At 48.4% G+C, this 27641-nt stretch overlaps 3 protein-coding genes across 5 annotated transcripts in view; 1 reads left to right on the forward strand and 2 right to left on the reverse strand.

Annotated features, from left to right (window-relative positions):
* Positions 1-10497, reverse strand: part of afap1 (actin filament associated protein 1) — a 51965-nt gene extending 41468 nt beyond the window's left edge. The window contains exon 1 of the mRNA XM_068599639.1: positions 10490-10497. The gene's annotated coding sequence lies outside the window, so the exon portion shown is untranslated. The remainder of the gene's footprint in view (positions 1-10489) is intronic.
* LOC137802072 (otolith matrix protein OMM-64-like) lies at positions 3766-7631 on the forward strand. Its single transcript, XM_068599615.1, has 7 exons — positions 3766-3852; positions 4875-5036; positions 5084-5386; positions 5431-5553; positions 5675-5820; positions 5902-6010; positions 6492-7631. Exons 1-7 carry the CDS (start codon positions 3766-3768, stop codon positions 7629-7631), a joined length of 2070 nt encoding a protein of 689 aa, XP_068455716.1.
* A 1877-nt stretch (positions 10498-12374) lies between the features above and the next one.
* Positions 12375-27641, reverse strand: part of ablim2 (actin binding LIM protein family, member 2) — a 41761-nt gene continuing 26494 nt past the window's right edge. For 2 of the 3 annotated variants that reach the window (XM_068599607.1, XM_068599606.1), the window contains exons 13-14: positions 24901-25008; positions 19071-19877 (exon numbers count right to left, since the gene is read on the reverse strand). In XM_068599607.1, coding sequence (XP_068455708.1) covers positions 19459-19877; positions 24901-25008 — 527 coding nt within the window. In that variant the 3' untranslated portion in view covers positions 19071-19458. Of the gene's footprint in view, positions 14121-15780; positions 15862-15953; positions 15962-16610; positions 16672-17524; positions 17584-17778; positions 17888-18181; positions 18220-19070; positions 19878-24900; positions 25009-27641 lie in introns of those variants that run through there. The other variant, XM_068599609.1, reaches the window with a different exon arrangement.

Below are 27641 nucleotides of genomic sequence, written 5' to 3' on the forward strand. Positions count from 1 at the left end.
AGGACATAGCATCCTTAGCTGGAGAGAGGACGTAGCATCCTTAGCTGGAGAGTTGACGTAGCATCCTTAGCTGGAGAGAGGACGTAGCATCCTTAGCTGGAGAGAGGACGTAGCATCCTTAGCTGGAGAGAGGACGTAGCATCCTTAGCTGGAGAGAGGACATAGCATCCTTAGCTGGAGAGAGGACGTAGCATCCTTAGTTGTAGAGAGGACGTAGCATCCTTAGCCGTAGAGAGGAGGTAGCATCCTTAACTGGAGAGAGGACGTAGCATCCTTAGCTGGAGAGAGGACGTAGCATCCTTGGCTGTAGAGAGGACGTAGCATCCTTAGCTGTAGGGAGGACGTAGCATTCTTAGCTGTAGAGAGGACGTAGCATCCTTAGCTGTAGGGAGGACGTAGCATCCTTAGCTGTAGAGAGGACGTAGCATCCTTAGCCGTAGAGAGGACGTAGCATCCTTAGCTGGAGAGAAGACGTAGCATCCTTAGCCGTAAAGAGGACGTAGCATCCTTAGCTGGAGAGAGGACGTAGCATCCTTAGCTGGAGAGAGGACGTAGCATCCTTAGCCGTAGAGAAGACGTAGCATCCTTAGCTGGAGAGAGGACGTAGCATCCTTAGCTGGAGAGAGGACGTAGCATCCTTAGCTGGAGAGAGGACGTAGCATCCTTAGCCGGAGAGGTTGTAGCATCCTTAGCCGTAAAGAGGACGTAGCATCCTTAGCTGGAGAGAGGACGTAGCATCCTTAGCTGTAGGGAGGACGTAGCATCCTTAGCTGGAGAGAGGACGTAGCATCCTTAGCCGTAAAGAGGACGTAGCATCCTTAGCTGGAGAGAGGACGTAGCATCCTTAGCTGTAGGGAGGACGTAGCATCTTTAGCTGGAGAGAGGACGTAGCATCCTTAGCCGTAAAGAGGACGTAGCATCCTTAGCTGGAGAGAGGACGTAGCATCCTTAGCTGTAGGGAGGACGTAGCATCTTTAGCTGGAGAGAGGACGTAGCATCCTTAGCCGTAAAGAGGACGTAGCATCCTTAGCTGGAGAGAGGACGTAGCATCCTTAGCCGTAGAGAAGACGTAGCATCCTTAGCTGGACAGAGGACATAGCATCCTCAGCTGGAGAGAGGACGTAGCATCCTCAGCTGGAGAGAGGACGTAGCATCCTTAGCTAGAGAGAGGACGTAGTATCCTCAGCTGGAGAGAGGACGTAGCATCCTCAGCTGGAGAGAGGACGTAGCATCCTTAGCTAGAGAGAGGACGTAGTATCCTTAGCCGTAGAGAAGACGTAGCATCCTTAGCTGGACAGAGGACATAGCATCCTTAGCTGGAGAGAGGACGTAGCATCCTTAGCTGGAGAGAGGACATAGCATCCTTAGCCGTAGAGAAGACGTAGCATCCTTAGCTGGACAGAGGACATAGCATCCTTAGTTAGAGAGAGGACGTAGCATCCTCAGCTGGAGAGAGGACGTAGCATCCTTAGCTGTAGAGAGGACGTAGCATCCTTAGCTGCAGAGGTACGATGCTGTAAGAGAGGCTATGCAGTGGTGGTGAAGGAACTTCTCTCAGTCCGTAACTCTGGAATGTAACAAGGAACTTTTACAATAAGCAACGTCCTGATTAGTTACTGTTAAACTCACTTTACCCATTAGGACAAGAGCCTGCTGGGCTTGTACTACGTGCACTGGATTGTTCTCCTGTGCTGTGATTGGTTCGTTCTACTCTGTGCAGATCACCATTGATGAAGCTCAGTGTAAATGAAGCGACTAGTTCTCATTCTTGTGGTGCTGTCAGGCTAGTGAAGGGAAAGACACACAAACAGATTGTGGGTAGTTGCTACAGACATGTCTGTCATCTGAACCCAATAACCCTCCAGAAGTGATCTCCATATCAATAAGAAAACAGCGCTCAGAACACAATTGTGTTGGGGACGTTCCTCTCAGGCTGTTCACTGTCTTGACTGTGAGGCAGGATGCAAACCAGATGACCCGAACATCACTCTGCCGAGGAGACATCCAGTGGGAGGAATCGGTCTCGAGCTCTGAGACTCTTATCGGGAGAGATGATGATGATGATGATGGAGAGGGAGTGTGAGCTGAACATGAGCTGAATGATAAGCCATGAAATAATGGCTGCATTACAGAGTGTGTTGTAACCCTCACCTTGTTCCTGACTCACTTCTGCGTGTGTGCGTGTGTGTGTGCGTGTGTGTGTGTGTGTGTGCGAGAGAGACATCAGTGTTTTGCTCCAGACAGACACACTCTGATAAATGGAGACTGTAATGAGGTGCAGCCTCCATCAGGCCGACGCCCCGCTGAGATAACTATTGCTTCAGACTGAGTTGATATCAAGAATATTCCTTCTTGTTAGATGTTCTGTTCACGACCAGCACATGGACCTGAGCAGCAGATAGACCTGAGCAGCTCAAGGACCTGAGCAGCAGATAGACCTGAGTAGCTCAAGGACCTGAGCAGCACATGGACCTGAGCAGCTCAAGGACCTGAGCAGCTCAAGGACCTGAGCAGCACATGGACCTGAGCAGGAGCATAACGTGTTGCAGTACATGGTCCATGTGTGCACCAAGAGGAAGCAGTGAAGTGTGTGTGAACACACTGATGCTGCTCGCTGTCCCTTCAGGCAGTGAGTCCTGCTGGCTGTGTTACAACCGGCTGAGTGTGTCAACACCAGCATCACATGTTGCTCTCCCGGTAGCAACACAATGACTGTACAACGTGTGGAACTGTGTGTGTCTGTTCTCCATCTGTCACAGGATCAGACAACACATCCAGTGACACAACGAGCAGGAGAAGGAACCACCTTCTACAGTGTGTACAGTATGGGTAGTGTTACTTAGTGTTCATTTTCCAGTGTAAAATATTCTTGATCAGTGTTGTTTTGGCTGTTAAAAGAGTGCTGAAGAGGCTCTTTCAGCGAGGTAACGCAATGCACTCCTGACCGAGTTATCTGTACATCTGTTTTTTCGCGGTCTTTCTTTTTCAACTGACGGTGAGGGTGGAGAAAGTGTCCAGAGTGTTCACAGTAAAATCCACAGTTTAATGTGCAGTGTCAAAGTCCAGTGACTCTTCCAGAGTTATTTCAACAACAGCTTGAGTACGATGCCGCCTCGTGTTGGTGTTAATTTACGGAGTTAAATCAGGTGGTGTTAGAAGTACTCTGAAAAGCCCCTCCCCCTTCCTCACCTCATTTCTGGTGTGAAGAGGCTCTGGGGGCGGGGCTGTTTCTGTGAGTTAACACAATGCACTCCTGACTAAGTTATCTACACCTGCGGTTATTCCACAATCTTTCTGTTTTACTTACATCCTGTGAGATCCTGTCCAATGGAGTTTGACAGGACGACCCAGCATGCAGTTCAGCGGTGTAACTTTATGAATGTGAAACCCTGAATTAAGTTCTTATCCCTGTTATGTATTCAGACTTTCATGTGTGATAAGACAACACTGTGAGTGTTAGATATTAACACTATGAAAGAGTTAAAATATTAACACTATCCAAAGTGTAGATTTAACTCTGAACCCGAGTGGGTTAAATAAACACTCCCATAGTGTTGATATTAACAATATGGGAGTTCATTTCACACTTCTGATTTTGCTGTGTAGTTACACACACGTGCGCACACACACACACACACACACACACACACACACACACACACACACACACACACACACACACACACACACACACACACACACACAGGAGGCTGACGTCAGGCCGTTATAAATCTAAAGTCACAGTTGAGAAAAGAGACGGCTCCAATGTCCAGGCCTGGAAGACCCATCATCATCATCATCATCATCATCATCATCATCATCATCATCATCATCATCTCCACCAGGAGCTGTGTGTGAGAAAGAGAAAGTGAAAGAGAGAGAGAGAGAGAGAGAGAGAGAGAGAGAGAGAGAGAGAGAGAGAGAGAGAGAGAGAGAGAGAGAGAGACAGAGAGACAGACAGACAGAGAGAGAGAGAGACAGAGAGAGAGAGAGAAAGAGAGAGAAAGAGAGAGAGAGAGAGAGAAAGAGAGAGAGAGAGAGAGAGAGAAAGAGAAGAGAGAGATAGTGTATATTATGTGTGTGGAGCGAGATCATATTTTTTATTGTCTGATGGCTTTTATTTTGAAAGCAAACATCAAAAAGTGAACTTTTCAGTTTAGTTTATTCAAAACACAGAACATCTGTCTGTCGCTCTACCGCTCAGTGAGGACTGAGTGATACTCGTGGGTGTTGGAAGTGTGTGTGTTTGAACTCAAACACTTCCTCATTCTCCCAGAGGAATGTCTTCACACCTTTCAAAACACCCGGAAGCCCTCAAGTATACAACAAGCTCCGCCTTCTAGCCCTGTTAGCTCTGAAGCTACACCTCAGTGTCAGACCCTCCTCTTCCTCCTCCTCCTCCTCGTCCTCCTCCTCTTCATCACAGCACCCTCACATGTTCACCCCACCTCCTCTAAATGGTGCTCAGCATGTGAGACATGTTTGCAGCTGGTCCACCCTGACGGGTTAGTTAGATCCTAACTAACCCACTATGAGGCATGGTGACCTCATGGTGACCTCATGTTGACCTCATGGTGACCTCATGGTGACCTCATGGATGTAAACACACTGCAACACAACATATACACATCATGTAACACTGAACTCTCATCCTTCCTCCAGGAAGTCTGAATCTAATAAAGTCACTTCACAAGTTTTCACCATGCACACACACACACACACACACACACACACACACACACACACACACACACACACACACACACACACACACACACACACACACAAACAGCTGCATAAAGCCATGTGCTCCTCTGTGTGGTGGGTGATCCCAGGGATGGAACGAAATGAAATGACTTCATCCCTTTCCACAGAGGACGAAGAGAAGGGACGAGGAGGACGTGGACAAGGATGTGGACGTGGACGAGAACGTGGACGAGGACGAGGACGAGGACGAGGACGAGGACGAGGATGTGGACGTAGACGAGAACGAGGACTTCGACGAGGATGAGGACGTGGACGTGGACGAGAACAAGGTCGTGGACAAGGACGAGAATGAGACGTGAACGTGGTCGTGGACGAGGACGTAGACGTGGACGAGGACGAGGATGTGGACGTGGACGAGGATGTGGACGTGGATGTGGGCGAGGACGAGGACGAGGACGAGGACGTAGACGTGGACGTGGACCAGGACCAGGACGTAGATGAGGACGGGGACGAGGACGTTGACGAGAACGAGGACGAGGACGTGGACGAGGAGGTAGACGTGGACGTGGACGAGGAGGTAGACGAGGACGTGGACGAGGACGAGGACGAGGACGAGGAGGTGGATGGGGACGAGGACGGGGACGAGGACAAGGACGTGGACGAGGACCAGGACGAGGATGTGGACGAGGACGTGAACGAGATGTGAACGTGGTCGTAGACAAGGACGTAGACGAGGACGTGGACGAGGACCAGGACGTAGATGAGGACAAGGACGAGGACGAGGACGTGGACGTGGACGTGGACGAGGACCAGGACCAGGACGTAGGCGAGGACCAGGACGAGGACGTGGACGAGACGTGAACGTGGTCGTGGACCAGGACGTGGACCAGGACGTGGACCAGGACGTAGATGAGGACAAGGACGAGGACGAGGACGTGAACGAGACGAGAACGTGGTCGTGGACGAGGACGTGGACGAGGACCAGGACCAGGACGTAGATGAGGACAAGGACGAGGACGAGGACGTGGACGTGGACGTGGACGTGGACGAGGACCAGGACGTAGACGAGGACCAGGACGAGGACGTGGACGAGGACAAGGACGTGAACGAGACGTGAACGTGGTCGTGGACCAGGACGTGGACCAGGACCAGGACGTAGATGAGGACAAGGACGAGGACGAGGACGTGAACGAGACGTGAACGAGACGTGAACGTGGTCGTGGACGTGAACGTGGTCGTGGACGAGGACGAGGATGTGGACGAGGACGTAGACGAGGACGTGGACGTGGACGTGGACGTGGACGTGGACGAGGACGAGGACGAGGACGTAGACGAGGACGTGGACGAGGACGAGGACGTGGACCAGGACCAGGACCAGGACGTAGACGAGGACCAGGACGAGGACGTGGACGTGGACGTGGACGTGGACGTGGACGAGGACCAGGACCAGGACGTAGACGAGGACCAGGACGTGGACGTGGACGTGGACGTGGACGAGGACCAGGACCAGGACGTAGACGAGGACCAGGACGAGGACGTGGACGTGGACGTGGACGTGGACGAGGACGAGGACCAGGACGTAGACGAGGACCAGGACGTGGACGTGGACGTGGACGAGGACCAGGACCAGGACGTAGACGAGGACCAGGACGAGGACGTGGACGAGGACAAGGACGTGAACGAGACGTGAACGTGGTCGTGGTCGTGGACCAGGACGTGGACCAGGACGTAGATGAGGACAAGGACGAGGACGAGGACGTGAACGAGACGTGAACGTGGTCGAGGACGTGGACGTAGACGAGAACGAGGACGACGACCAGGACGATGACGTGGACGAGGACGTAAACGTGGACGTGAACGTGGTCGTGGACGAGGACGAGGACGAGGACGAGGACGAGGACGAGGACGTGGACGTAAACGTGGACGTGAACGTAAACGTGGACGTGAACGTGGTCGTGGACGTGAACGTGAACGTGAACGTGGTCGTGGACGAGGACGAGGACGAGGACGATGACGTGGACGAGGACGTAAACGTGGACGTGAACGTGGTCGTGGACGAGGACGAGGACGAGGACGAGGACGAGGACGAGGACGTGGACGTAAACGTGGACGTAAACGTGGTCGTGGACGTGAACGTGGTCGTGGACGTGAACGTGGACGTAAACGTGGTCGTGAACGTGGTCGTGGTCGTGGACGAGGACGAGGACGTAAACGTGGACGTGAACGTGGTCGTGGACGTGAACGTGGTCGTGGACGAGGACGAGGACGATGACGTGGACGAGGACGTAAACGTGGACGTGAACGTGGTCGTGGACGAGGACGAGGACGATGACGTGGACGAGGACGTAAACGTGGACGTGAACGTGGTCGTGGACGAGGACGAGGACGAGGACGAGGACGAGGACGAGGACGTGGACGTAAACGTGGACGTAAACGTGGTCGTGGACGTGAACGTGGTCGTGGACGAGGACGAGGACGATGACGTGGACGAGGACGTAAACGTGGACGTGAACGTGGTCGTGGACGAGGACGAGGACGAGGACGAGGACGAGGACGTGGACGTAAACGTGGACGTGAACGTGGTCGTGGACGTGAACGTGAACGTGGACGAGGACGAGGACGATGACGTGGACGAGGACGATGACGTGGACGTAAACGTGGACGTGAACGTGGTCGTGGACGTGAACGTGGTCGTGAACGTGGTCGTGGACGTGAACGTGGTCGTGGACGAGGACGAGGACGATGACGTGGACGAGGACGATGACGTGGACGTAAACGTGGACGTGAACGTGAACGTGGTCGTGGACGAGGACGAGGACGATGACGTGGACGAGGACGTATCTCATGCAGCAGCATCTCATGCAGCAGCTTCTCCTCAGAGCAGAGAGCAGAGCGGCTGCAGCAGAGCAACACGTCTGCTCTAGACACAACACACAGACGTCACTGAACTAACACACATGCAGAGCGTCTGAGCAGCAACGCTGTCGTCTCAGCTGCAGGATGATCATCAAATGATCTTTACATTGTTCATGGAAAATTAATGTTGTGCACAAAATCCTAACATGAGTTTCACCAACAGACAAAACAAAACCTCCGTTACAGAAGTCATCTTCATGGAAGAGACTGTGTGTGTCTGTGTGTGTGTGTGTGTGTGTGTGTGTGTGCGCGTGTGTGTACAGACACACAGTGCAGATGCATGAACACCCCAGACCAAATATTTCATAATTTTCTTTTTTTCCCTTTATGACGGTAGAGTCACCACCTGCAGGCAAACACCTGGACCTGAGAGGGGAGGGGCATGGAGAGAGAGAGAGAGAGAGAGAGAGAGAGAGAGAGAGAGAGAGAGAGAGAGAGGGAGAGAGAGAGAGAGAGGGAGAGAGAGAGGGAGAGAGAGAGAGAGAGAGAGAGGAGAGAGAGAGAGAGAGAGAGAGAGAGAGAGAGAGAGAGAGAGGGAGAGAGAGAGAGAGAGAGAGAGAGAGAGAGAGAGAGAGAGAGAGAGAGAGAGAGAGAGAGAGAGAGAGAGAGAGAGAGAGAGAGAGAGAGAGAGAGAGAGAGAGAGAGAGAGAGAGAGAGAGAGAGAGAGAGAGAGACAGACAGACAGACAGACAGACAGACAGACAGACAGACAGACAGACAGGATATTGACTGGAGACAGACAGCAGTTGGAATGTTGGCCTTAAGGCTCACTTGATATAAATAATGGATGAGGGAGACGAGGGGAGAGGATGAAGAGTAGAGAGAGCAAGAAGCAGACAGAGGGAGGAGGTGAAGCAATGGGAGGAGTGATGATGTCACAGGTCATGAAGGAGTCTGCTGCAGCTCACTGGACCTCACCGCTGTCCGTCTGTTGGTTCCCCTCTTCCTGTCCCAGAGGGCGGGGCCTCATTGCTCTTCCTGTCCCAGAGGGCGGGGCCTCATTGCTCTTCCTGTCCCAGAGGGCGGGGCCTCATTGCTCTTCCTGTCCCAGAGGGCGGGGCCTCATTGCTCTTCCTGTCCCAGAGGGAGGGGCCTCATTAGTCTTCCTGTCCCAGAGGGCGGGGCCTCATTGCTCTTCCTGTCCCAGAGGGCGGGGCCAGATTGCTCTTCCTGTCCCAGAGGGAGGGGCCTCATTGCTCTTCCTGTCCCAGAGGGCGGGGCCTCATTGCTCTTCCTGTCCCAGAGGGCGGGGCCTCATTGCTCTTCCTGTCCCAGAGGGCGGGGCCTCATTGCTCTTCCTGTCCCAGAGGGCGGGGCCTCATTGCTCTTCCTGTCCCAGAGGGCGGGGCCTCATTGCTCTTCCTGTCCCAGAGGGCGGGGCCTCATTGCTCTTCCTGTCCCAGAGGGCGGGGCCTCATTGCCATCAGCCTTCATACATTAGTAAACATTAAAGCTAAATCTGAAGTTTAAGGAAAAGATTCCAGAAGTGATTGATGTCTGAAAGGTGTGTCTTAAAGTAGCAGCAGATGTGTCACTAATCTGAATGTAGCTGTGAAGGAGCGCATGGAGCCCTCAGGCGCTCTGGGCTCTCTTCTCCCTGCTCCCGGTCTGCAGGTCGCTCTACACTGCAGGATGTTTACAAGGCGGCTGCCTCTATTGTCTATTGTCATGTGGTGACGCTTTCAAGCACCCAAGGAAATCACACACGCACACACACACACACACACACACACACACACACACACACACACACACACACACACACACTCAGGGCAGAGCCAGGATGTCAGAAACAGTCTCCATTCTCTTGTGGATAGCTGCTTCTGTACCAGGAGGAAACACTAGAATTAAACAATAGTAGAGCTCTGTGAGGACAGGAGGTCCATGAGGACAGGAAGCAGAACTCACTGAGGAGAGAGCAGAGTTGTGTTGCAGCAGGAGAAACAACACACATCTGATCTGCAGAAGCAGAGGGAGACGAGCACGAAGCTGCAGCGAACAGACATGAAGAGGAACACGCGAGAGAACGTCTGGAGAACCTGGAGAACCATCTGCACCAGAGATGAGTTAAATACTGAAGAGAGGACTGCAGAGAGGACAGGTAAGCTGGAGCTGATGAGGTGGGTGTGGCTAACAGCCGAGTGATGCTGATGCTTCAAGACCAGCCAGCACAAGGTCTGACTGTCCACCACATGAACAGTTCACCCTGAATAAAGACCAGGGCTCTCCTCTGGAGGTCACATGGTCACAGAGCGCAGGCCCAGCTGGTCCCACTGCACCCTGCAGGGATGCTGCTGCAGCTGCTGCAGCCTGCAGTCTGCAGCACAGGGCTAACACACCCTCAGCCAGCCAATGAATCACTCCTCCTCTCTCCTCCTCCTCCTCTCTCCTCCTCCTCCTCTCCTCTCCTACCACATGGTCCTTTGTATCTCTCACTGACTTACTGCTGAGATGAAACCAAAAGTCAACTGGATAGATCACACACTCACACATATATGTATATATATATATATATATATATATATATATATATATATATATATATATATATATATATATATATATATATATATATATATATATATAAATATATAGTAGTAGCGGTATTAGTATAAGTATGTGTTAGATTAGGCTAATAGAGGAACCACAAGATGCTAATAAATGATGCTAATGAAGACTCTAATGTCTTCTTCAAAGAGTAAATAATACCAGAGAGCCTCTGACAGCACACACACTACACTGTACACTACACTGTGAAGATGTTGTTGTTAGTATATATATATATAATATATATAAATATAAATAAGAAACAGAGTGAATCTCTTCTTCTCAGCAGAGCGTGAGGAAGAGGAGTAGCAGCTCTTACCTTTGTCTCCTCTCTCCTGCTCCTCGCTGGACATCTCTCCTGACAATAGAGCAGTGTGGGCGGCTGTCAACCCCCAGCAGTGACTGACAGCCGCGTCGGCCAATTGTGGTCTCCGTTCGGAGAGGCGGGACTTGTGTGGTTGTTTCTCCTGAGTGGAGAGCTTCTGGTCCTCTTGCAGGAAGCCCAGGGTTTAAAGGCTGGCCCGTGGATTTATGTATTATTATTGTAAACATCTAAGCATGATTTGTATGTGCTTTGAGGCTCTGCTGCTTTATTAATGCTTTATTAAACAAATAGTTCTCACTTCAGATGATCACACATCATGCTAAACTAGTAACTAGTAACTGAATTAGTCATGAATTGCAGTATTAAAACATGTTTATGAAGCACATTTTAACATCGTCCCTAACCGTTAGTGCATAACTAAATCATTTTATAAATTTGTGAATAAATGACATTTAAATATTTTTTTAGTCATTTACCAACACTTTAGAATGATCTTATTAACCATCTATAAGTCCTTAATTACTTCTTTGATAAATGATGAATTAAGATTATTAATCTAGAATAAACATGTGTAACTGTTTATGAATTGCATACTAATAATTTCACGAGTGTTGATGTTGATCAAAGCTTTATAAATGAGGAGTTTATTCATGCTTTACTGACGTAAACTCTAGTTATTATAGAGCTGTGATGACATCATGGTCTCAGGTGGACGAGGTGACGCTGCGTTCATGTTCAGGACGTAAATCACAGCTCCTGTAACGTTTCTCCAGCAGAGCTTCTGTTCACCTTCAGTTGTTCAGTGTTCATCCAGCTGGAGGTCAGAGGTCAAACCCTCATTCTTTAAACACACGTCCAGTATTTCAGACATTCCTTTAAGGACGAGCAGGCCGCTGTAGTTTGGATAAAGCACTTTAATAGCAGATGAGATTAGAAACAGGAAGTGACCTCATGACAACAGTTAGTGTTACTTACAGGAGGAAACACATGAGACACAAACTCAAAATGTGATATGTTTTTCTTCAAAGTCTACTGAAAGCTTTTCACTCAACACTACACGCTGATGACTGAAATAAAATCCTTCAAGGCAATGAGATAAATAGCTAACAGGCTAATGAGCATTTCATAATAATCACTCAAACACATTGATCATAATGTTTCCATACGTTTCTGACCGAGTGAACACACCTCACCATGCTGAAGAGTTACACACAGCGACGCTCTGGTACACATTACACACACCGCACAGGATGCTGTTACTGCTGAAACATGTAGAGCTGTTACTGCTGTTAGAGCTGAAACATGTAGAGCTGTTACTGCTGTTAGAGCTGAAACATGTAGAGCTGTTACTGCTGTTAGAGCTGAAACATGTAGAGCTGTTACTGCCGTTAGAGCTGAAACATGTAGAGCTGTTACTGCTGAAACATGTAGAGCTGTCACTGCTGAAACATGTAGAGCTGTCACTGCTGAAACATGTAGAGCTGTTACTGCTGAAACATGTAGAGCTGTTACTGCTGAAACATGTAGAGCTGTTACTGCTGAAACATGTAGAGCTGTTACTGCTGTTAGAGCTGAAACATGTAGAGCTGTTACTGCTGAAACATGTAGAGCTGTCACTGCTGAAACATGTAGAGCTGTCACTGCTGAAACATGTAGAGCTGTTACTGCTGAAACATGTAGAGCTGTTACTGCTGAAACATGTAGAGCTGTTACTGCTGAAACATGTAGAGCTGTTACTGCTGAAACATGTAGAGCTGTTACTGCTGAAACATGTAGAGCTGTTACTGCTGAAACATGTAGAGCTGTCACTGCTGAAACATGTAGAGCTGTTACTGCTGAAACATGTAGAGCTGTTACTGCTGAAACATGTAGAGCTGTTACTGCTGAAACATGTAGAGCTGTCACTGCTGAAACATGTAGAGCTGTTACTGCTGAAACATGTAGAGCTGTTACTGCTGAAACATGTAGAGCTGTTACTGCTGTTAGAGCTGAAACATGTAGAGCTGTTACTGCTGAAACATGTAGAGCAGTTTCTGCTGAAACATGTAGAGCTGTTACTGCTGAAACATGTAGAGCTGTTACTGCTGAAACATGTAGAGCTGTTACTGCAGCGACGCTCCAGACATGAGAGGAGCTACATCTAGAAGGAGTGACACAGCTAGACAGCCTGTTGCTGTAGCTGTGAGACGCTCTGCAGCTGTGTGACGCTCTAAGACGCTCTGCAGCTGTGACGCTCTGCAGCTGAGACGCTCTGCAGCTCTGTGACGCTCTGAGACGCTCTGCAGCTCTGTGACGCTCTAAGACGCTCTGCAGCTCAGACGCTCTGAAGCTCTGCAGCTCTGTGACGCTCTAAGACGCTCTGCAGTTGTGACGCTCTGCAGCTGAGACGCTCTGCAGCTCTGTGACGCTCTAAGACGCTCTGCAGCTGTGACGCTCTGCGGCGGCAGCGTGGCCTTCTGTTCTGGGAGCAGCATGATGTTCCTCTCAGCTGAGCCGTATGATTATTAATGCTTCATGATTCATCTTTTCCAGAAGTCAAAAATAGCTTATAAAAATAATTTCATCTTTGATGTGAGGGGATGTGACTCCTCCGTGTGTGACACCTTTGTTCACCCTGAACCCTGACCTGCTCTGTGTTCTGCTGACCTCTGACCTCGTCCTGTCGGTGGTCCAGAGCTCTGCGTCTGTGCTGCTTCATGCGGCTCGAGGAAGATGAAGACTTCACGTCTGAACTAAACTACTCGTCTTTCTCAACTTCTCTCAAGGAGAAAAACATGAACTGAAAACACGCATGATGAGCTGCTTTTTGAGTTTTAAAGAAAGAGATCACAGAAGCTGGAGATGTTTCTCCTCCCCGTCTTTAACCGTGTGTGTGTGTGTGTGTGTGTGTGTGTGTGTGTGTGTGTGTGTGTGTGTGTGTGTGTGTGTGTGTGTGTGTGTGTGTGTGCAGTCTCTTCAGGGTGGTAAAATAAACTGTTAGACAATGTACTCGTCCTGGAGTGCAGAGAGAACATTGTCTACTGATGGAGAGAGAGAGAAAGCAAAGCAGCACTCAGACAATATGAAAAGACAAAGGAACAAAAAGAAAACTTGAGATGAAAGCTTGTAGGGTGAGATGGATCCAGCTTGAGCGAGCAGAAGAACATCAAACAGAACCACAGAACCTGGACGGCCTGCACAACACTTAGCTGGTAGTTAGTAATTATTTATCCGGTATGAAAGCCGCGATGGAGGGAGGATGCAGACCCCTCGCGGGAGGAGAGGAGCATCAACACAGGCCATGCAAACGCAGCTCCTCGTCCTCTGGAAGGTGGCGTCCGGCATTGGGACCACGCTGCATACAAAAAGCTTTAGATGCTGCCTCAGCGCGGCGGGAGAGTTCCCTCCTGGCATCACAGGCGCCGTACAGGTGAGATATCATGGTGCTGCATATATAGAGGGTCCAGTGGGGGTTCTGGTATGCTTCCTCCCACACAGGACGGATGCTTGTCGAAGAGATTCCCCCGCCGGCCTAGAAGAGGCGGGCCTTCTTCTTCAGGTCGGTCTTCTTCCAGAGCGCCAGGCGGTCAAACTGCTCCAGAGTCATGCCAAAGACCTGCCGGAAGTCCTCAGGGGAAAGGTGTCTCTGAGAGAGGGAAGCACAGCGGGAGGAAGAGACCGATGATGAACACACCTAGATTCACATCACGCAGGTTAGAACGTGAAGAAACCCCACTGCTCGTACTGAAGAGTGCTGACGATGAAGGTGGAGGCTGTTTAAACCCCTTCAGGTTGGATCAAGTTTGAGACTTCAGACCAAAAGTCTCTTCCCTCAAAGCTCTGAAGTCAACCGGTGTTGTAGCTTCATGCAGCAGAAACAGCACAGAGTCTAAAGGAGGTAGACCAGCTACATGCTCACTTTGACATCACCACAAAGTTCATGTGGGAGCTTCTTGATGTTCTCTGTGTCCATGAAGGAAAAAACAACCCACTAAATCACAGCAGCTGCATTGAAGTGATGTCTGTGCTGCAGTATTTAACCATCTAGCTGAATCTCCACTGGGCTCCACTCCAATGATCAACTAGCATCCTGTCTCTTTAACCCTCGCATCACTTCTGCTGAATGTCACATGAGCCTCAGATCGCCGTGACCTCAGAGACCTTCTCCCTCTGGTGTGTGTGTGTTCAGAGCGTTGTGATGCCTTCTGCAGGGTGAACACACCACACGCTGGCCTCTATGAGAGGCAGGAGGAACTCCTCTGGTGTTGCTGCAGCGCGCCGGCTGCACGGCGCTGCAGGTGTGCGTCTCTGTGATGATCGTGACAGTAAATTAGAGGCAGCTTCACCTGCTTCACAGCAACACACAGGAATGTGCAGCCTGGGGGGACACACCTTGCTCCTTTAATGTCCACCTGCACGCTGACAGCATAACGACACCACAGCAACACAATCGCTGTTATTCAGCACAAAGTGTTGCATCGTAAAGTTTCATGACTACTGTCGGTGGATAACTTTCTATCCCGTCAGTGCTTACTGTCACCTTCCTTTCTTCAGAATTACAGGGCTCATGAAGCCTGAGGCTCGTCCACTGAGGCCTTTTCCTTCTGGATCTCCTCACGGAAACCTTTATGAACATGCTGAGCACTGGAGCGTGTTGCTGCTCATGCAGCAGCAGCAACAGCAACATGTTGCTGCTCATGCAGCAGCAGCAGCAGCAACATGTTGTCTACTGTGAGTAGACCAGCAGCACCATGAGGTCAAGGGTCAGGAACACTGGTGGGGTGAACAGAGGGTGGAACAGTTCTCCATGAAGGGAGTTCTCATATGAAGGTTACTGAAAGTTTAAATATTTGAATGGGAGTGAGAGGCGGCCCTTCTGTCAGAGCGGCACCGCAACACCAACCACACTGTGTTTTATTCCTGTGGAACTTCATTTAAGACTCAATACTTCCTGTTTTCTCCTGAAGGACCTGAATGCACCGTCTGAACAGCTGCAGGAAATGAGTCCTTACAGGACATTAAGCTTCAAGCTTCATTTGTTATTGAAAGACATGAAACGTGACGCGTCCCAGTCAACAGAAAGTCATGTGATCCAAGAGCCGTACTACGGCCAACTAGACAGTACGTACTGAACACGACCCCGTCTGTTCTTAAATACAAGAAAGAAGCAACAGCCGTCATTCACCTTCACAACAGCCCACCTGCTGAGCTGTGACGATGGGCTCCTTCTGTCAACAGGTGACATGTTCCTAACGAGCTGGTGGGAGAGGAGGAAGAGGAGGGAGAGGAGGAAGAGGAGAGCTCACCTCCAGTCGGGTGCGATCCACTTCTCTGGGAAGCTTCACCTTCACTCTGTGCGTCACTGCCAGCGTTTCATACGGGAAGATCTGGACGGCACAAAGTATTAATTATGGGATGCGTTTATGATCCAGAGTCCAAACAAAGCTGCCAGAATATTAACAAACGAGCAAAGTCTCACCTTGTATTCTGTGAAGAGAGAGACAGAGAACATTAATCTGATGGAACGACAACTTTTGATTTGAATAGCACACTCATTATGTAGATTATACCACACACACACACACACACACACACACACACACACACACACACACACGCACACACACACACACACACACACACACAGCTGCAGGAGAAACTTTCCCTCTGCACATGTGAGCTTTCACAACAACGTACTTCATGTGGGCTTCTGGGTTCTGAAGGTAAAGCAGCTGTTTAGACGTCGTCAGCAGACGTTTGGTGAGGCTGCAACACAATATCTTGACTTGGACTCCAACTTAAAGACTCAAGACTCGGCCTGTGAGCATCTCTGCTTCTTGCTGATCAGACCTCAGTCTGCTCTTCAGTAGTGATGCACATGCTCAGCTGATTGGCATTCCAATGCATCGAATAATTAAATTGTCTGAGAAGAGCTTCAAGTCTAGTTTTTACAAGATTTCACCAAAGTCAGAACTTAAACCCTCGTTTGATTTCAGCCAACAGGATGAGGAAGTCTTCTGTATCTGCAGTCTATTGTCTGTATTGTTGAAGCAGCTAACTAACTCAAACTAATACAAGCTTGCACACCATGAACACAAAGAGGAACAGGAAATAAACTATCAATGTTGACGCTCACCTCTCATGCCTCCCCAGCTCTGGGAGTCTGGGTCCACTTCATCGTCCACCATCTCAGCAGCCTTGAGGAACAATCACAGGGACACAGACCTGTTACACCACCAGGCGCTGCTCTGGCTGTCTCCATGTCTCCATGGATCATCAGGGTTCACCTGAAAGCCTTTCACCTTGATGTGCTCCCCTTCTTTCAGGGAGACCAGTAGGAAGTGAGTGTGACACATCCTTCTATTACAAACTCAGATCACTTCCTTCAGACTGAGTCGTGTCTAACCAGAGAAGGAAGAGCCGTGTTAGAGACGGTTTGGTTGTTGTCCACCAATAGATGCAATGCAGTGAAGACATTGCATTGCATCCATCGATGGGCTCTTCTGCTCTCTGCCCCCAACAGGGTCTGGTCTGCTCCATGCTGGTAGGTAATAAGTTATCAGCTACAAAGGCACTGTGCTTCAAAGTGAGACGCCTTCATTGTGCTGCACTTCCTGTTGAACATGGAGAGACTCTTCTGCACAATCACACTGCTCTCTGCCTCCTGGCTGCCTTTACAAAACCAGACAAAACCAGAGTTCACCGCCTGCATCATCACACCTGCACAGCTGTTGGGTCCCATCAGCCCACTAGAAGCTGCGTTGGTGCTAACTATAACACGCTGAACCAACATTAGCCTTGTTAGCATGTTGACCACATTCAGCACCACTGTGCTTAACGCCATGAATTACTGTTTACTATTACTAATAATTATACAGTAAATACATAAAGTAATTCCACATGTAAGAAATGTGTTTGCACAAACCGCATAATGTTAAATTAGTCTACATTTAATAGAATCATAAAAATACTCAACACACTAAATCTCGCATCAGTTTAATATATCCTTTCATTTCCACACACACGGTCCTGCAGAGGTCAGCAGCTCACCTTGTAGATGCCATTCCTCCCGTAGCCGGGTAAAGATGCAGACTTATTGTAGGGGAAATCTGAAAGTTATGAAGAAGTGATTTATTATCAGTGATTCATGCCACTCACTAGACTAGAGGTTAACTACTCACTAGAGGTTAACTACTCACTAGACTAGAGGTTAACTACTCACTAGACTAGAGGTTAACTATTCACTAGAGGTTAACTACTCACTAGACTAGAGGTTAACTACTAACTAGAGGTTAACTACTCACTAGACTGGGAGGCGTCAGTCGGCAGACTGCAGGTGGACTTGCAGGGATCCAGGTCTTCTGGTCCCATGTGTCCATCAATCTCACTCTTCAAGATCATCCAACTGGTCCTCTAGTAGAGAGAGAGAGAGAGAGAGAGAGAGAGAGAGAGAGAGAGAGAGAGAGAGAGAGAGAGAGAGAGAGAAAGAGAGAGAGAGAGAGAGAGAAAGACAGAGAGAGAGAGATGGAAAGAAGTGGTGGATGATGGTAAAGTATGAGTTAGTGAATTAGTAAATGGATGAACAGCCTTTTAAAGAAGATGACTTGAAAGTAACACACACACACACACACACACACACACACACACACACACACACACACACACACACACACACACACACACACACACACACACACACAGACCCACCTTGCCATCCTCCCCATCCTGCCAAGATGTTCTAGAAGCTGTAAAACAGTCAGATGTTAAAGTTCCTTTCAGCTGCTCTGAACTCTACATCATCACCTTGGCCATGACATCATCACCTTGGTCATGACATCATCACCTTGGCCATGACATCATCACCTTGGTCATGACATCATCACCTTGGTCATGACATCATCACCTTGGCCATGACATCATCACCTTGGCCATGACATCATCACCTTGGCCATGACATCATCACCTTGGTCATGACATCATCACCTTGGTCATGACATCATCACCTTGGTCATGACATCATCACCTTGGCCATGACATCATCACCTTGGCCATGACATCATCACCTTGGCCACGACATCATCACCTTGGCCACGACATCATCACCTTGGTCATGACGTCATCACCTTGGTCATGACATCATCACCTTGGCCACGACATCATCACCTTGGCCACGACATCATCACCTTGGCCACGACATCATCACCTTGGCCACGACATCATCACCTTGGTCATGACGTCATCACCTTGGTCATGACATCATCACCTTGGCCATGACATCATCTCGCACCACCAACCTTGGTCAAAACGTGACCAAATATTTGATCCATGAGACCGAAGAGCTGGACATTTACATATGGACCTCGTTATCAGGATCACGTGGTGAACACTGTACTCATGTATTAGAGAACTTAACCAATGGGCTGCATTCCCATAATGTGTCCACTGTTCAGGTAATGCCCTCAATGTCTCTGTCCACAGCTCCAGGCTGAAAGCACCAGTCTTCACTGGTGACACGTCGCCCGTCACTGCGAGAGACCTTCAGTCTGCTCGTGTGTCACGATGCAGACTGACAGCTCATGCGTCTGCAGGACGGAGCCATATGCAACCCATTTACTCATCCTACTTAACAAAGATTCATATGTGTGTGATGGAGCTGATAAGAGCTTCTACATTGAACACCGCACATCATAAATCAGGACACACACACAGTTTGAACACGACACTGATGACACGTTACACAGTGAACCATGACCAGTGAGGGGAGAACACAGTCACAGCATCACCACAAACCACCAGGAGGTGCAGACATGCAGGAACCAGGAGAGCTCATTACTGTCACGGGCCACAGCCAGTGGCTGGAACGTACAACTCACATCAGATATTGGAGTTGAACTGGAGAGTTAAATAACTCTTTGTTCCACACCTCAGTCCCAGGAGCTCCACACAGAGAGCTTTTCATGAGAACATCTCCTGTGACATCACTGTCAGGGTGTGGTACAAACACTACATTTCTGTTGTGTGGAGCTCAACCGTTTGTTTTCTGTCATCACAACATTTGTGTGTTTTTTCTTAGTTGTGTCACACATTGATTGCCCAACATGTGTAGCCGTGATGTCATGACCTTGATACAGAGGAGTCTCATCCAGCCGGCTGGACGGACCTCCATGCAGCCGGCTGGACGGACCTCCATGCAGCCGGCTGGATGGACCTCCATGCAGCCGGCTGCATGGACCTCCATGCAGCCGGCTGCATGAGAGCAGCTGAGGAAAGGGAGGAGAAGTGGATGAACTGATGAGTGGCAGACGGCGAGCAACACATCGTGCAGAGACCAGGAGGGAGGAGACTGTACCATGCTGTTTGTAGATGGGGGGTTTTCTATAGATATTATCTTTGACCAGAGTCTCTGAAGATGTGAACCGACGCAGAGGAAAGAAAAGAAGCCAACATGGAGGGAGAGAAAGAAAGAGAGAGAATGGAGAAACAGATGCATGAGTTGGCAGTTATTGAGGGATGAAGGAGTTTGAAGAAGCAAAAAGGGAACAGCTCCATTCATCAGGTTTATATAAATATTATGGCACATCAGAAACATCAGCACTTTAATATTATGCATGCAACATATTCACAATATATCAACATGTTGTTCTTTGTTGAAATGGAGGTTATTTGAGGCAGAACAACAAGAACGACACTAATATCAGGAAGCACACATCCATCAGTCTGTTAGCTTTCTGAAGACATGTTCAAACACTAAAGAGTCATGAATGATAAACACTTCACAACATGAGAGTCTTGTTGCTCTAATCATCCTCTTGTCTGTGGGCTGCAGCGCATCGGCAGAAACATGAAACTCACCACAACACAACCATGAGGGTCGTCCCTGGATCAATATCCAAATAAACAACAACAACAATGACTATGAAAGCCATCAGGTGCATAACTGTTGGCTGTTTCTTCCACTTCATGTCTTCCATCATGGAGGAGTTATCATGGAGGAGTTATCATGGAGGAGTTATCATGGAGGAGTTATCATGGAGTTATCATGGAGGAGTTATCATGGAGTTATCATGGAGGAGTTATCATGGAGGAGTTATCATGGAGTTATCATGGAGGTGCTATCATGGAGGAGTTATCATGGAGGAGTTATCATGGAGGTGCTATCATGGAGGAGTTATCATGGAGTTATCATGGAGGAGTTATCATGGAGGTGTTATCATGGAGTTATCATGGAGGTGCTATCATGGAGGAGTTATCATGGAGGTGTTATCATGGAGTTATCATGGAGGTGCTATCATGGAGGTGCTATCATGGAGGAGTTCTCATGGAGGAGTTATCATGGAGGAGTTATCATGGAGGTGCTATCATGGAGGTGCTATCATGGAGGTGCTATCATGGAGGAGTTATCATGGAGGAGTTATCATGGAGGTGCTATCATGGAGGTGCTATCATGGAGGAGTTATCATGGAGGAGTTCTCATGGAGGAGTTCTCATGGAGGAGTTATCATGGAGGAGTTATCATGGAGGTGCTATCATGGAGGAGTTATCATGGAGGTGCTATCATGGAGGAGTTCTCATGGAGGAGTTCTCATGGAGGAGTTCTCATGGAGGAGTTATCATGGAGGAGTTATCATGGAGGAGTTATCATGGAGTTATCATGGAGGAGTTATCATGGAGGAGTTATCATGGAGGAGTTATCATGGAGTTATCATGGAGGTGCTATCATGGAGGAGTTATCATGGAGTTATCATGGAGGTGCTATCATGGAGGAGTTATCATGGAGGTGTTATCATGGAGTTATCATGGAGGTGCTATCATGGAGGAGTTATCATGGAGGTGTTATCATGGAGTTATCATGGAGGTGCTATCATGGAGGTGCTATCATGGAGGAGTTCTCATGGAGGAGTTATCATGGAGGAGTTATCATGGAGGTGCTATCATGGAGGTGCTATCATGGAGGTGCTATCATGGAGGAGTTATCATGGAGGAGTTATCATGGAGGTGCTATCATGGAGGTGCTATCATGGAGGAGTTATCATGGAGGAGTTCTCATGGAGGAGTTCTCATGGAGGAGTTATCATGGAGGAGTTATCATGGAGGTGCTATCATGGAGGAGTTATCATGGAGGTGCTATCATGGAGGAGTTATCATGGAGGAGTTCTCATGGAGGAGTTCTCATGGAGGAGTTCTCATGGAGGAGTTATCATGGAGGAGTTATCATGGAGGAGTTCTCATGGAGGAGTTCTCATGGAGGAGTTATCATGGAGGAGTTATCATGGAGGAGTTATCATGGAGGTGCTATCATGGAGGAGTTATTATGGAGGAGTTATCATGGAGGAGTTATCATGGAGGAGTTATCATGGAGGTGCTATCATGGAGGAGTTATCATGGAGGAGTTCTCATGGAGGAGTTATCATGGAGTTATCATGGAGGTGCTATCATGGAGGAGTTCTCATGGAGGAGTTATCATGGAGGAGTTATCATGGAGGTGCTATCATGGAGGAGTTATCATGGAGGAGTTATCATGGAGGTGCTATCATGGAGGTGCTATCATGGAGGAGTTATCATGGAGGAGTTATCATGGAGGAGTTATCATGGAGGTGCTATCATGGAGGTGCTATCATGGAGGAGTTATCATGGAGGAGTTCTCATGGAGGAGTTATCATGGAGGAGTTATCATGGAGGAGTTCTCATGGAGGAGTTCTCATGGAGGAGTTATCATGGAGGAGTTATCATGGAGGTGCTATCATGGAGGAGTTATCATGGAGGTGCTATCATGGAGGAGTTATCATGGAGGAGTTCTCATGAGAACTCCATGGAGGAGTTCTCATGGAGGAGTTATCATGGAGGAGTTATCATGGAGGTGCTATCATGGAGGAGTTATTATGGAGGAGTTATCATGGAGGAGTTATCATGGAGGTGCTATCATGGAGGAGTTATCATGGAGGTGCTATCATGGAGGAGTTATCATAGAGGTGCTATCATGGAGGAGTTATCATGGAGGAGTTATCATGGAGGAGTTATCATGGAGGAGTTATCATGGAGGTGCTATCATGGAGGAGTTATCATGGAGGAGTTATCATGGAGGAGTTATCATGGAGTTATCATGGAGGAGTTATCATGGAGGTGCTATCATGGAGGAGTTATCATGGAGGAGTTATCATGGAGGAGTTATCATGGAGGAGTTATCATGGAGGTGCTATCATGGAGGAGTTATCATGGAGGTGCTATCATGGAGGAGTTATCATGGAGGAGTTATCATGGAGGTGCTATCATGGAGGTGCTATCATGGAGGAGTTATCATGGAGGTGCTATCATGGAGGAGTTATCATGGAGGAGTTATCATGGAGGAGTTATCATGGAGGAGTTATCATGGAGGTGCTATCATGGAGGAGTTATCATGGAGGAGTTATCATGGAGGAGTTATCATGGAGGTGCTATCATGGAGGAGTTATCATGGAGGAGTTATCATGGAGGAGTTATCATGGAGGTGCTATCATGGAGGAGTTATCATGGAGGTGCTATCATGGAGGAGTTATCATGGAGGAGTTATCATGGAGGAGTTATCATGGAGGAGTTATCATGGAGGTGCTATCATGGAGGTGTTATCATGGAGGAGTTATCATGGAGGAGTTATCATGGAGTTATCATGGAGGAGTTATCATGGAGGAGTTATCATGGAGGAGTTATCATGGAGGAGTTATCATGGAGGAGTTATCATGGAGGTGCTGCTGTCTGGCTGACAGAGTAAGTCAACAGGATCCATGTGTTGGATCACACAGAAAGTAAAGAAGGTCTAATGTTCCTCAGCTCTTCAGGTCTACATTCTATTCTTAATGAGACATCTCATGTCACATCTCTGTCATGAAGAAATGACCTTGAGATGAGCACTCAGTCAGCAGGATGAACAGAATACGACCCAGAAGCAGCTGTTCCTGATACAGAACAGACCTGGGCCTCATGCCGGAGCTGCTGACACACAGATCCAACCAATTACTGTCCAGTGTGTACTGGCAGCATACTGCAGATGTAACTGTATTCAGTGTGTACTGGCAGCATACTGCAGATGTAACTGTATTCAGTGTGTACTGGCAGCATACTGCAGATGTAACTGTTCAGTGTGTACTGGCAGCATACTGCAGATGTAACTGTATTCAGTGTGTACTGGCAGCATACTGCAGATGTAACTATTCAGTGTGTACTGGCAGCATACTGCAGATGTAACTGTTCAGTGTGTACTGGCAGCATACTGCAGATGTAACTGTATTCAGTGTGTACTGGCAGCATACTGCAGATGTAACTGTATTCAGTGTGTACTGGCAGCATACTGCAGATGTAACTGTATTCAGTGTGTACTGGCAGCATACTGCAGATGTAACTGTATTCAGTGTGTACTGGCAGCATACTGCAGATGTAACTGTATTCAGTGTGTACTGGCAGCATACTGTAGATGTAACTGTATTCAGTGTGTACTGGCAGCATACTGTAGATGTAACTGTATTCAGTGTGTACTGGCAGCATACTGCAGATGTAACTGTATTCAGTGTGTACTGGCAGCATACTGTAGATGTAACTGTTCAGTGTGTACTGGCAGCATACTGTAGATGTAACTATTCAGTGTGTACTGGCAGCATACTGCAGATGTAACTGTATTCAGTGTGTACTGGCAGCATACTGCAGATGTAACTATTCAGTGTGTACTGGCAGCATACTGCAGATGTAACTGTTCAGTGTGTACTGGCAGCATACTGCAGATGTAACTGTTCAGTGTGTACTGGCAGCATACTGCAGATGTAACTGTATTCAGTGTGTACTGGCAGCATACTGCAGATGTAACTGTATTCAGTGTGTACTGGCAGCATACTGCAGATGTAACTGTATTCAGTGTGTACTGGCAGCATACTGCAGATGTAACTGTTCAGTGTGTACTGGCAGCATACTGCAGATGTAACTGTTCAGTGTGTACTGGCAGCATACTGCAGATGTAACTGTATTCAGTGTGTACTGGCAGCATACTGCAGATGTAACTGTATTCAGTGTGTACTGGCAGCATACTGTAGATGTAACTGTATTCAGTGTGTACTGGCAGCATACTGCAGATGTAACTATTCAGTGTGTACTGGCAGCATACTGTAGATGTAACTGTATTCAGTGTGTACTGGCAGCATACTGTAGATGTAACTGTATTCAGTGTGTACTGGCAGCATACTGTAGATGTAACTGTATTCAGTGTGTACTGGCAGCATACTGCAGATGTAACTGTATTCAGTGTGTACTGGCAGCATACTGTAGATGTAACTGTATTCAGTGTGTACTGGCAGCATACTGTAGATGTAACTGTATTCAGTGTGTACTGGCAGCATACTGCAGGATGCATAAAGATGGAGGACAAAGGAAAAGGAAGCAAGCCAAGCGGTGCGGTTATGGCCTACCTGGTACGTGGAAATGCCGGGGAGCAGCCACGTATGTAGAAGTGGAGGAAGGGGATTTGCCATCAGAATAGGTGGATAAGCTGGGGGTACTGCGGCCGCTTTCACTACCTTCAGTGTGGGGGGCGTTGGAGAAAACAAGCCAGAGGGAAAGGGTGGAGGGAAACAAAGGGTGGAGGGAAACAAAGGGTGGAGGGAAACAAAGGGTGGAGGGAAACAAAGGGTGGAGGGAAACAAAGGGTGGAGGGAAACAAAGGGTGGAGGGGCAAAAAGGCAGCGTTAAGGTCAGCATGTAAATAATGCTCAAATATGAAGCTTTGATTATCACATTGATGCAGTGACTTAATGACCCAGCCATGTACTGTACTAACCCATGTACTGTATTAACCCATGTACTGTACTAACCCATGTACTGTACTAACCCATGTACTGTACTAACCCATGTACTGTACTGACCCATGTACTGTACTGACCCATGTACTGTACTGACCCATGTACTGTACTGACCCATGTACTGTACTAACCCATGTACTGTACTGACCCATGTACTGTACTAACCCATGTACTGTACTAACCCATGTGCTGTACTAACCCATGTACTGTACTAACCCATGTACTGTACTGACCCATGTACTGTACTAACCCATGTACTGTACTAACCCATGTACTGTACTGACCCATGTACTGTACTAACCCATGTACTGTACTGACCCATGTACTGTACTGACCCATGTACTGTACTAACCCATGTACTGTACTGACCCATGTACTGTACTAACCCATGTGCTGTACTAACCCATGTACTGTACTAACCCATGTACTGTACTGACCCATGTACTGTACTAACCCATGTACTGTACTAACCCATGTACTGTACTGACCCATGTACTGTACTAACCCATGTACTGTACTAACCCATGTACTGTACTGACCCATGTACTGTACTGACCCATGTACTGTACTAACCCATGTACTGTACTAACCCATGTGCTGTACTAACCCATGTACTGTACTAACCCATGTACTGTACTAACCCATGTACTGTACTAACCCATGTGCTGTACTAACCCATGTGCTGTACTAACCCATGTGCTGTACTAACCCATGTGCTGTACTAACCCATGTACTGTACTAACCCATGTACTGTACTAACCCATGTGCTGTACTAACCCATGTGCTGTACTAACCTGTATCTGCTGTATCTGACTTCATGTTATAATCGGTCACAAAGCTCTCAGAATATATTCAAAAGCCATTTTCTAGGATTGGTTTTAATCAAGCCAGAGCTTTGTGTGGTGTTGTGGCTCTGGAGCTGCTCGTGGTTCAACGTGTGTAACAGTGGTGCTCGTTAGCTTCTAGCTTGAACTTTTTCACCCTAAAACATTGCTAATATTTACTTTATTCAACATATTCACAATATTTCTATGGTTATTATTATGTGTCAGTGCAAACATTAAAAGTTGCCCTCTGGGTGTGTGTGTGTTGTGTTGCTATGATCACAACCAGGTCCGACCCGTTGTGTGACCTCACAGGCAGGCTGGGTGATGGAGTCACTGACACCCTTCAGACCAACACTCAAACATCCAGAGAGGAGACACAGGGAGCAGACTGAACACACACTCCTCCCTCGGACTGAGAGGAACCATCAGCAGTGATCTGGATGCAAGTGGATGAGATCACCGACATCCCACACACACACACACACACACACACACACACACACACACACACACACACACACACACACACACACACACACACACACACACACACACACACACACACATCAGAGTAGTGCAGGTCTGAATGTAGGCAGGCAGGTCCTCCATAGCGCGTCTGGTGCTGAGGTCGGAGGTGGTGAAGGGAGTTATTATAATTCATGTGAACACATTACACATTGGTTATGTGGAGGCATTCAATAACCATAAAGCAATGACATAACAACATATACAAGATGGTTTGGGGATCATGAACAATAAATCATGGATATGAAAACTAAAGCATGCATTATTCGTCCCTCAGCTCCCAGAAACAGGTCTAAGCACATTGTTGCTTCACAGCAGCTTGTGTAGCAGAACACACACTCGTCTTCCTCGGTGTGTGAGGCCGTGAGGCCGGACCCAGCAGCTCACTGTCTTTATGCCAATGCAACTGCTTTATGGCAATGCAACTGGCAACCAGGCCCCACATTGCTGCGCTGTGGCTGCTTCATGCTCCGAGCCCCTCCCCTCTTTCATCTTCCTCATCGGGGAACTCCTCTCAGCGCTCCACCCCGTCACGGAGCAACCGGCAAACCCCTGCACCGCCTGTTGCAGACTTTCTGAGAGGAGGCTCATGCCGCTTCCCTCGCCCGCTCTTCCTTGTAATCAGCAGTGCAGAAGGCGTGTGAGGAACATGTGCTCATGCTGCAGCGCTGCAGAGCCGCAGTCTAGACCCTGCTGCTGTGGGAACGCTGCCCATGAGGGATGTTGCTGCAAAACTCACAACAAACTACACTTAGTTATGATGTATTTAAATGCATGTAGTGCATGCACGCAGCAGGACTGGCCCTGAACGCTCTGGTGCAGCAGCAGCAGCAGCAGCAGCAGCAGCAGCAGCAGCAGCAGCAGCATGAGTTCTACTGCTCCTGAGGCATCCAGCTGTGCAGGTAAGCACCAGTATGACCGAGTACTGGAACTAGTTCATACTAGTACTGGAACCAGTTCATACTAGTACTGGAACCAGTTCATACTAGTACTGGAACC

This window comes from Clinocottus analis, unplaced genomic scaffold (assembly GCF_023055335.1).
Source record: "Clinocottus analis isolate CAN_PGR_092001 unplaced genomic scaffold, fCliAna1.0.p SCAF_49, whole genome shotgun sequence".
NCBI classification, from domain to species: Eukaryota; Metazoa; Chordata; class Actinopteri; order Perciformes; family Cottidae; genus Clinocottus; species Clinocottus analis.

Excerpts from the sequence above, each read along its gene's own strand:
- LOC137802072 (XM_068599615.1), top strand. The coding sequence starts at position 3,766 with ATGTCCAGGCCTGGAAGACCCATCATCATCATCATCATCATCATCATC. Across the intron at positions 5,387-5,430 it reads ACGAGGACCAGGACGAGGAT|GACGTAGACGAGGACGTGGA; the intron begins GTGGACGAGGAC and ends GTCGTAGACAAG. Across the intron at positions 5,821-5,901 it reads GACAAGGACGTGAACGAGAC|ACGTGAACGAGACGTGAACG; the intron begins GTGAACGTGGTC and ends GACGTGAACGAG.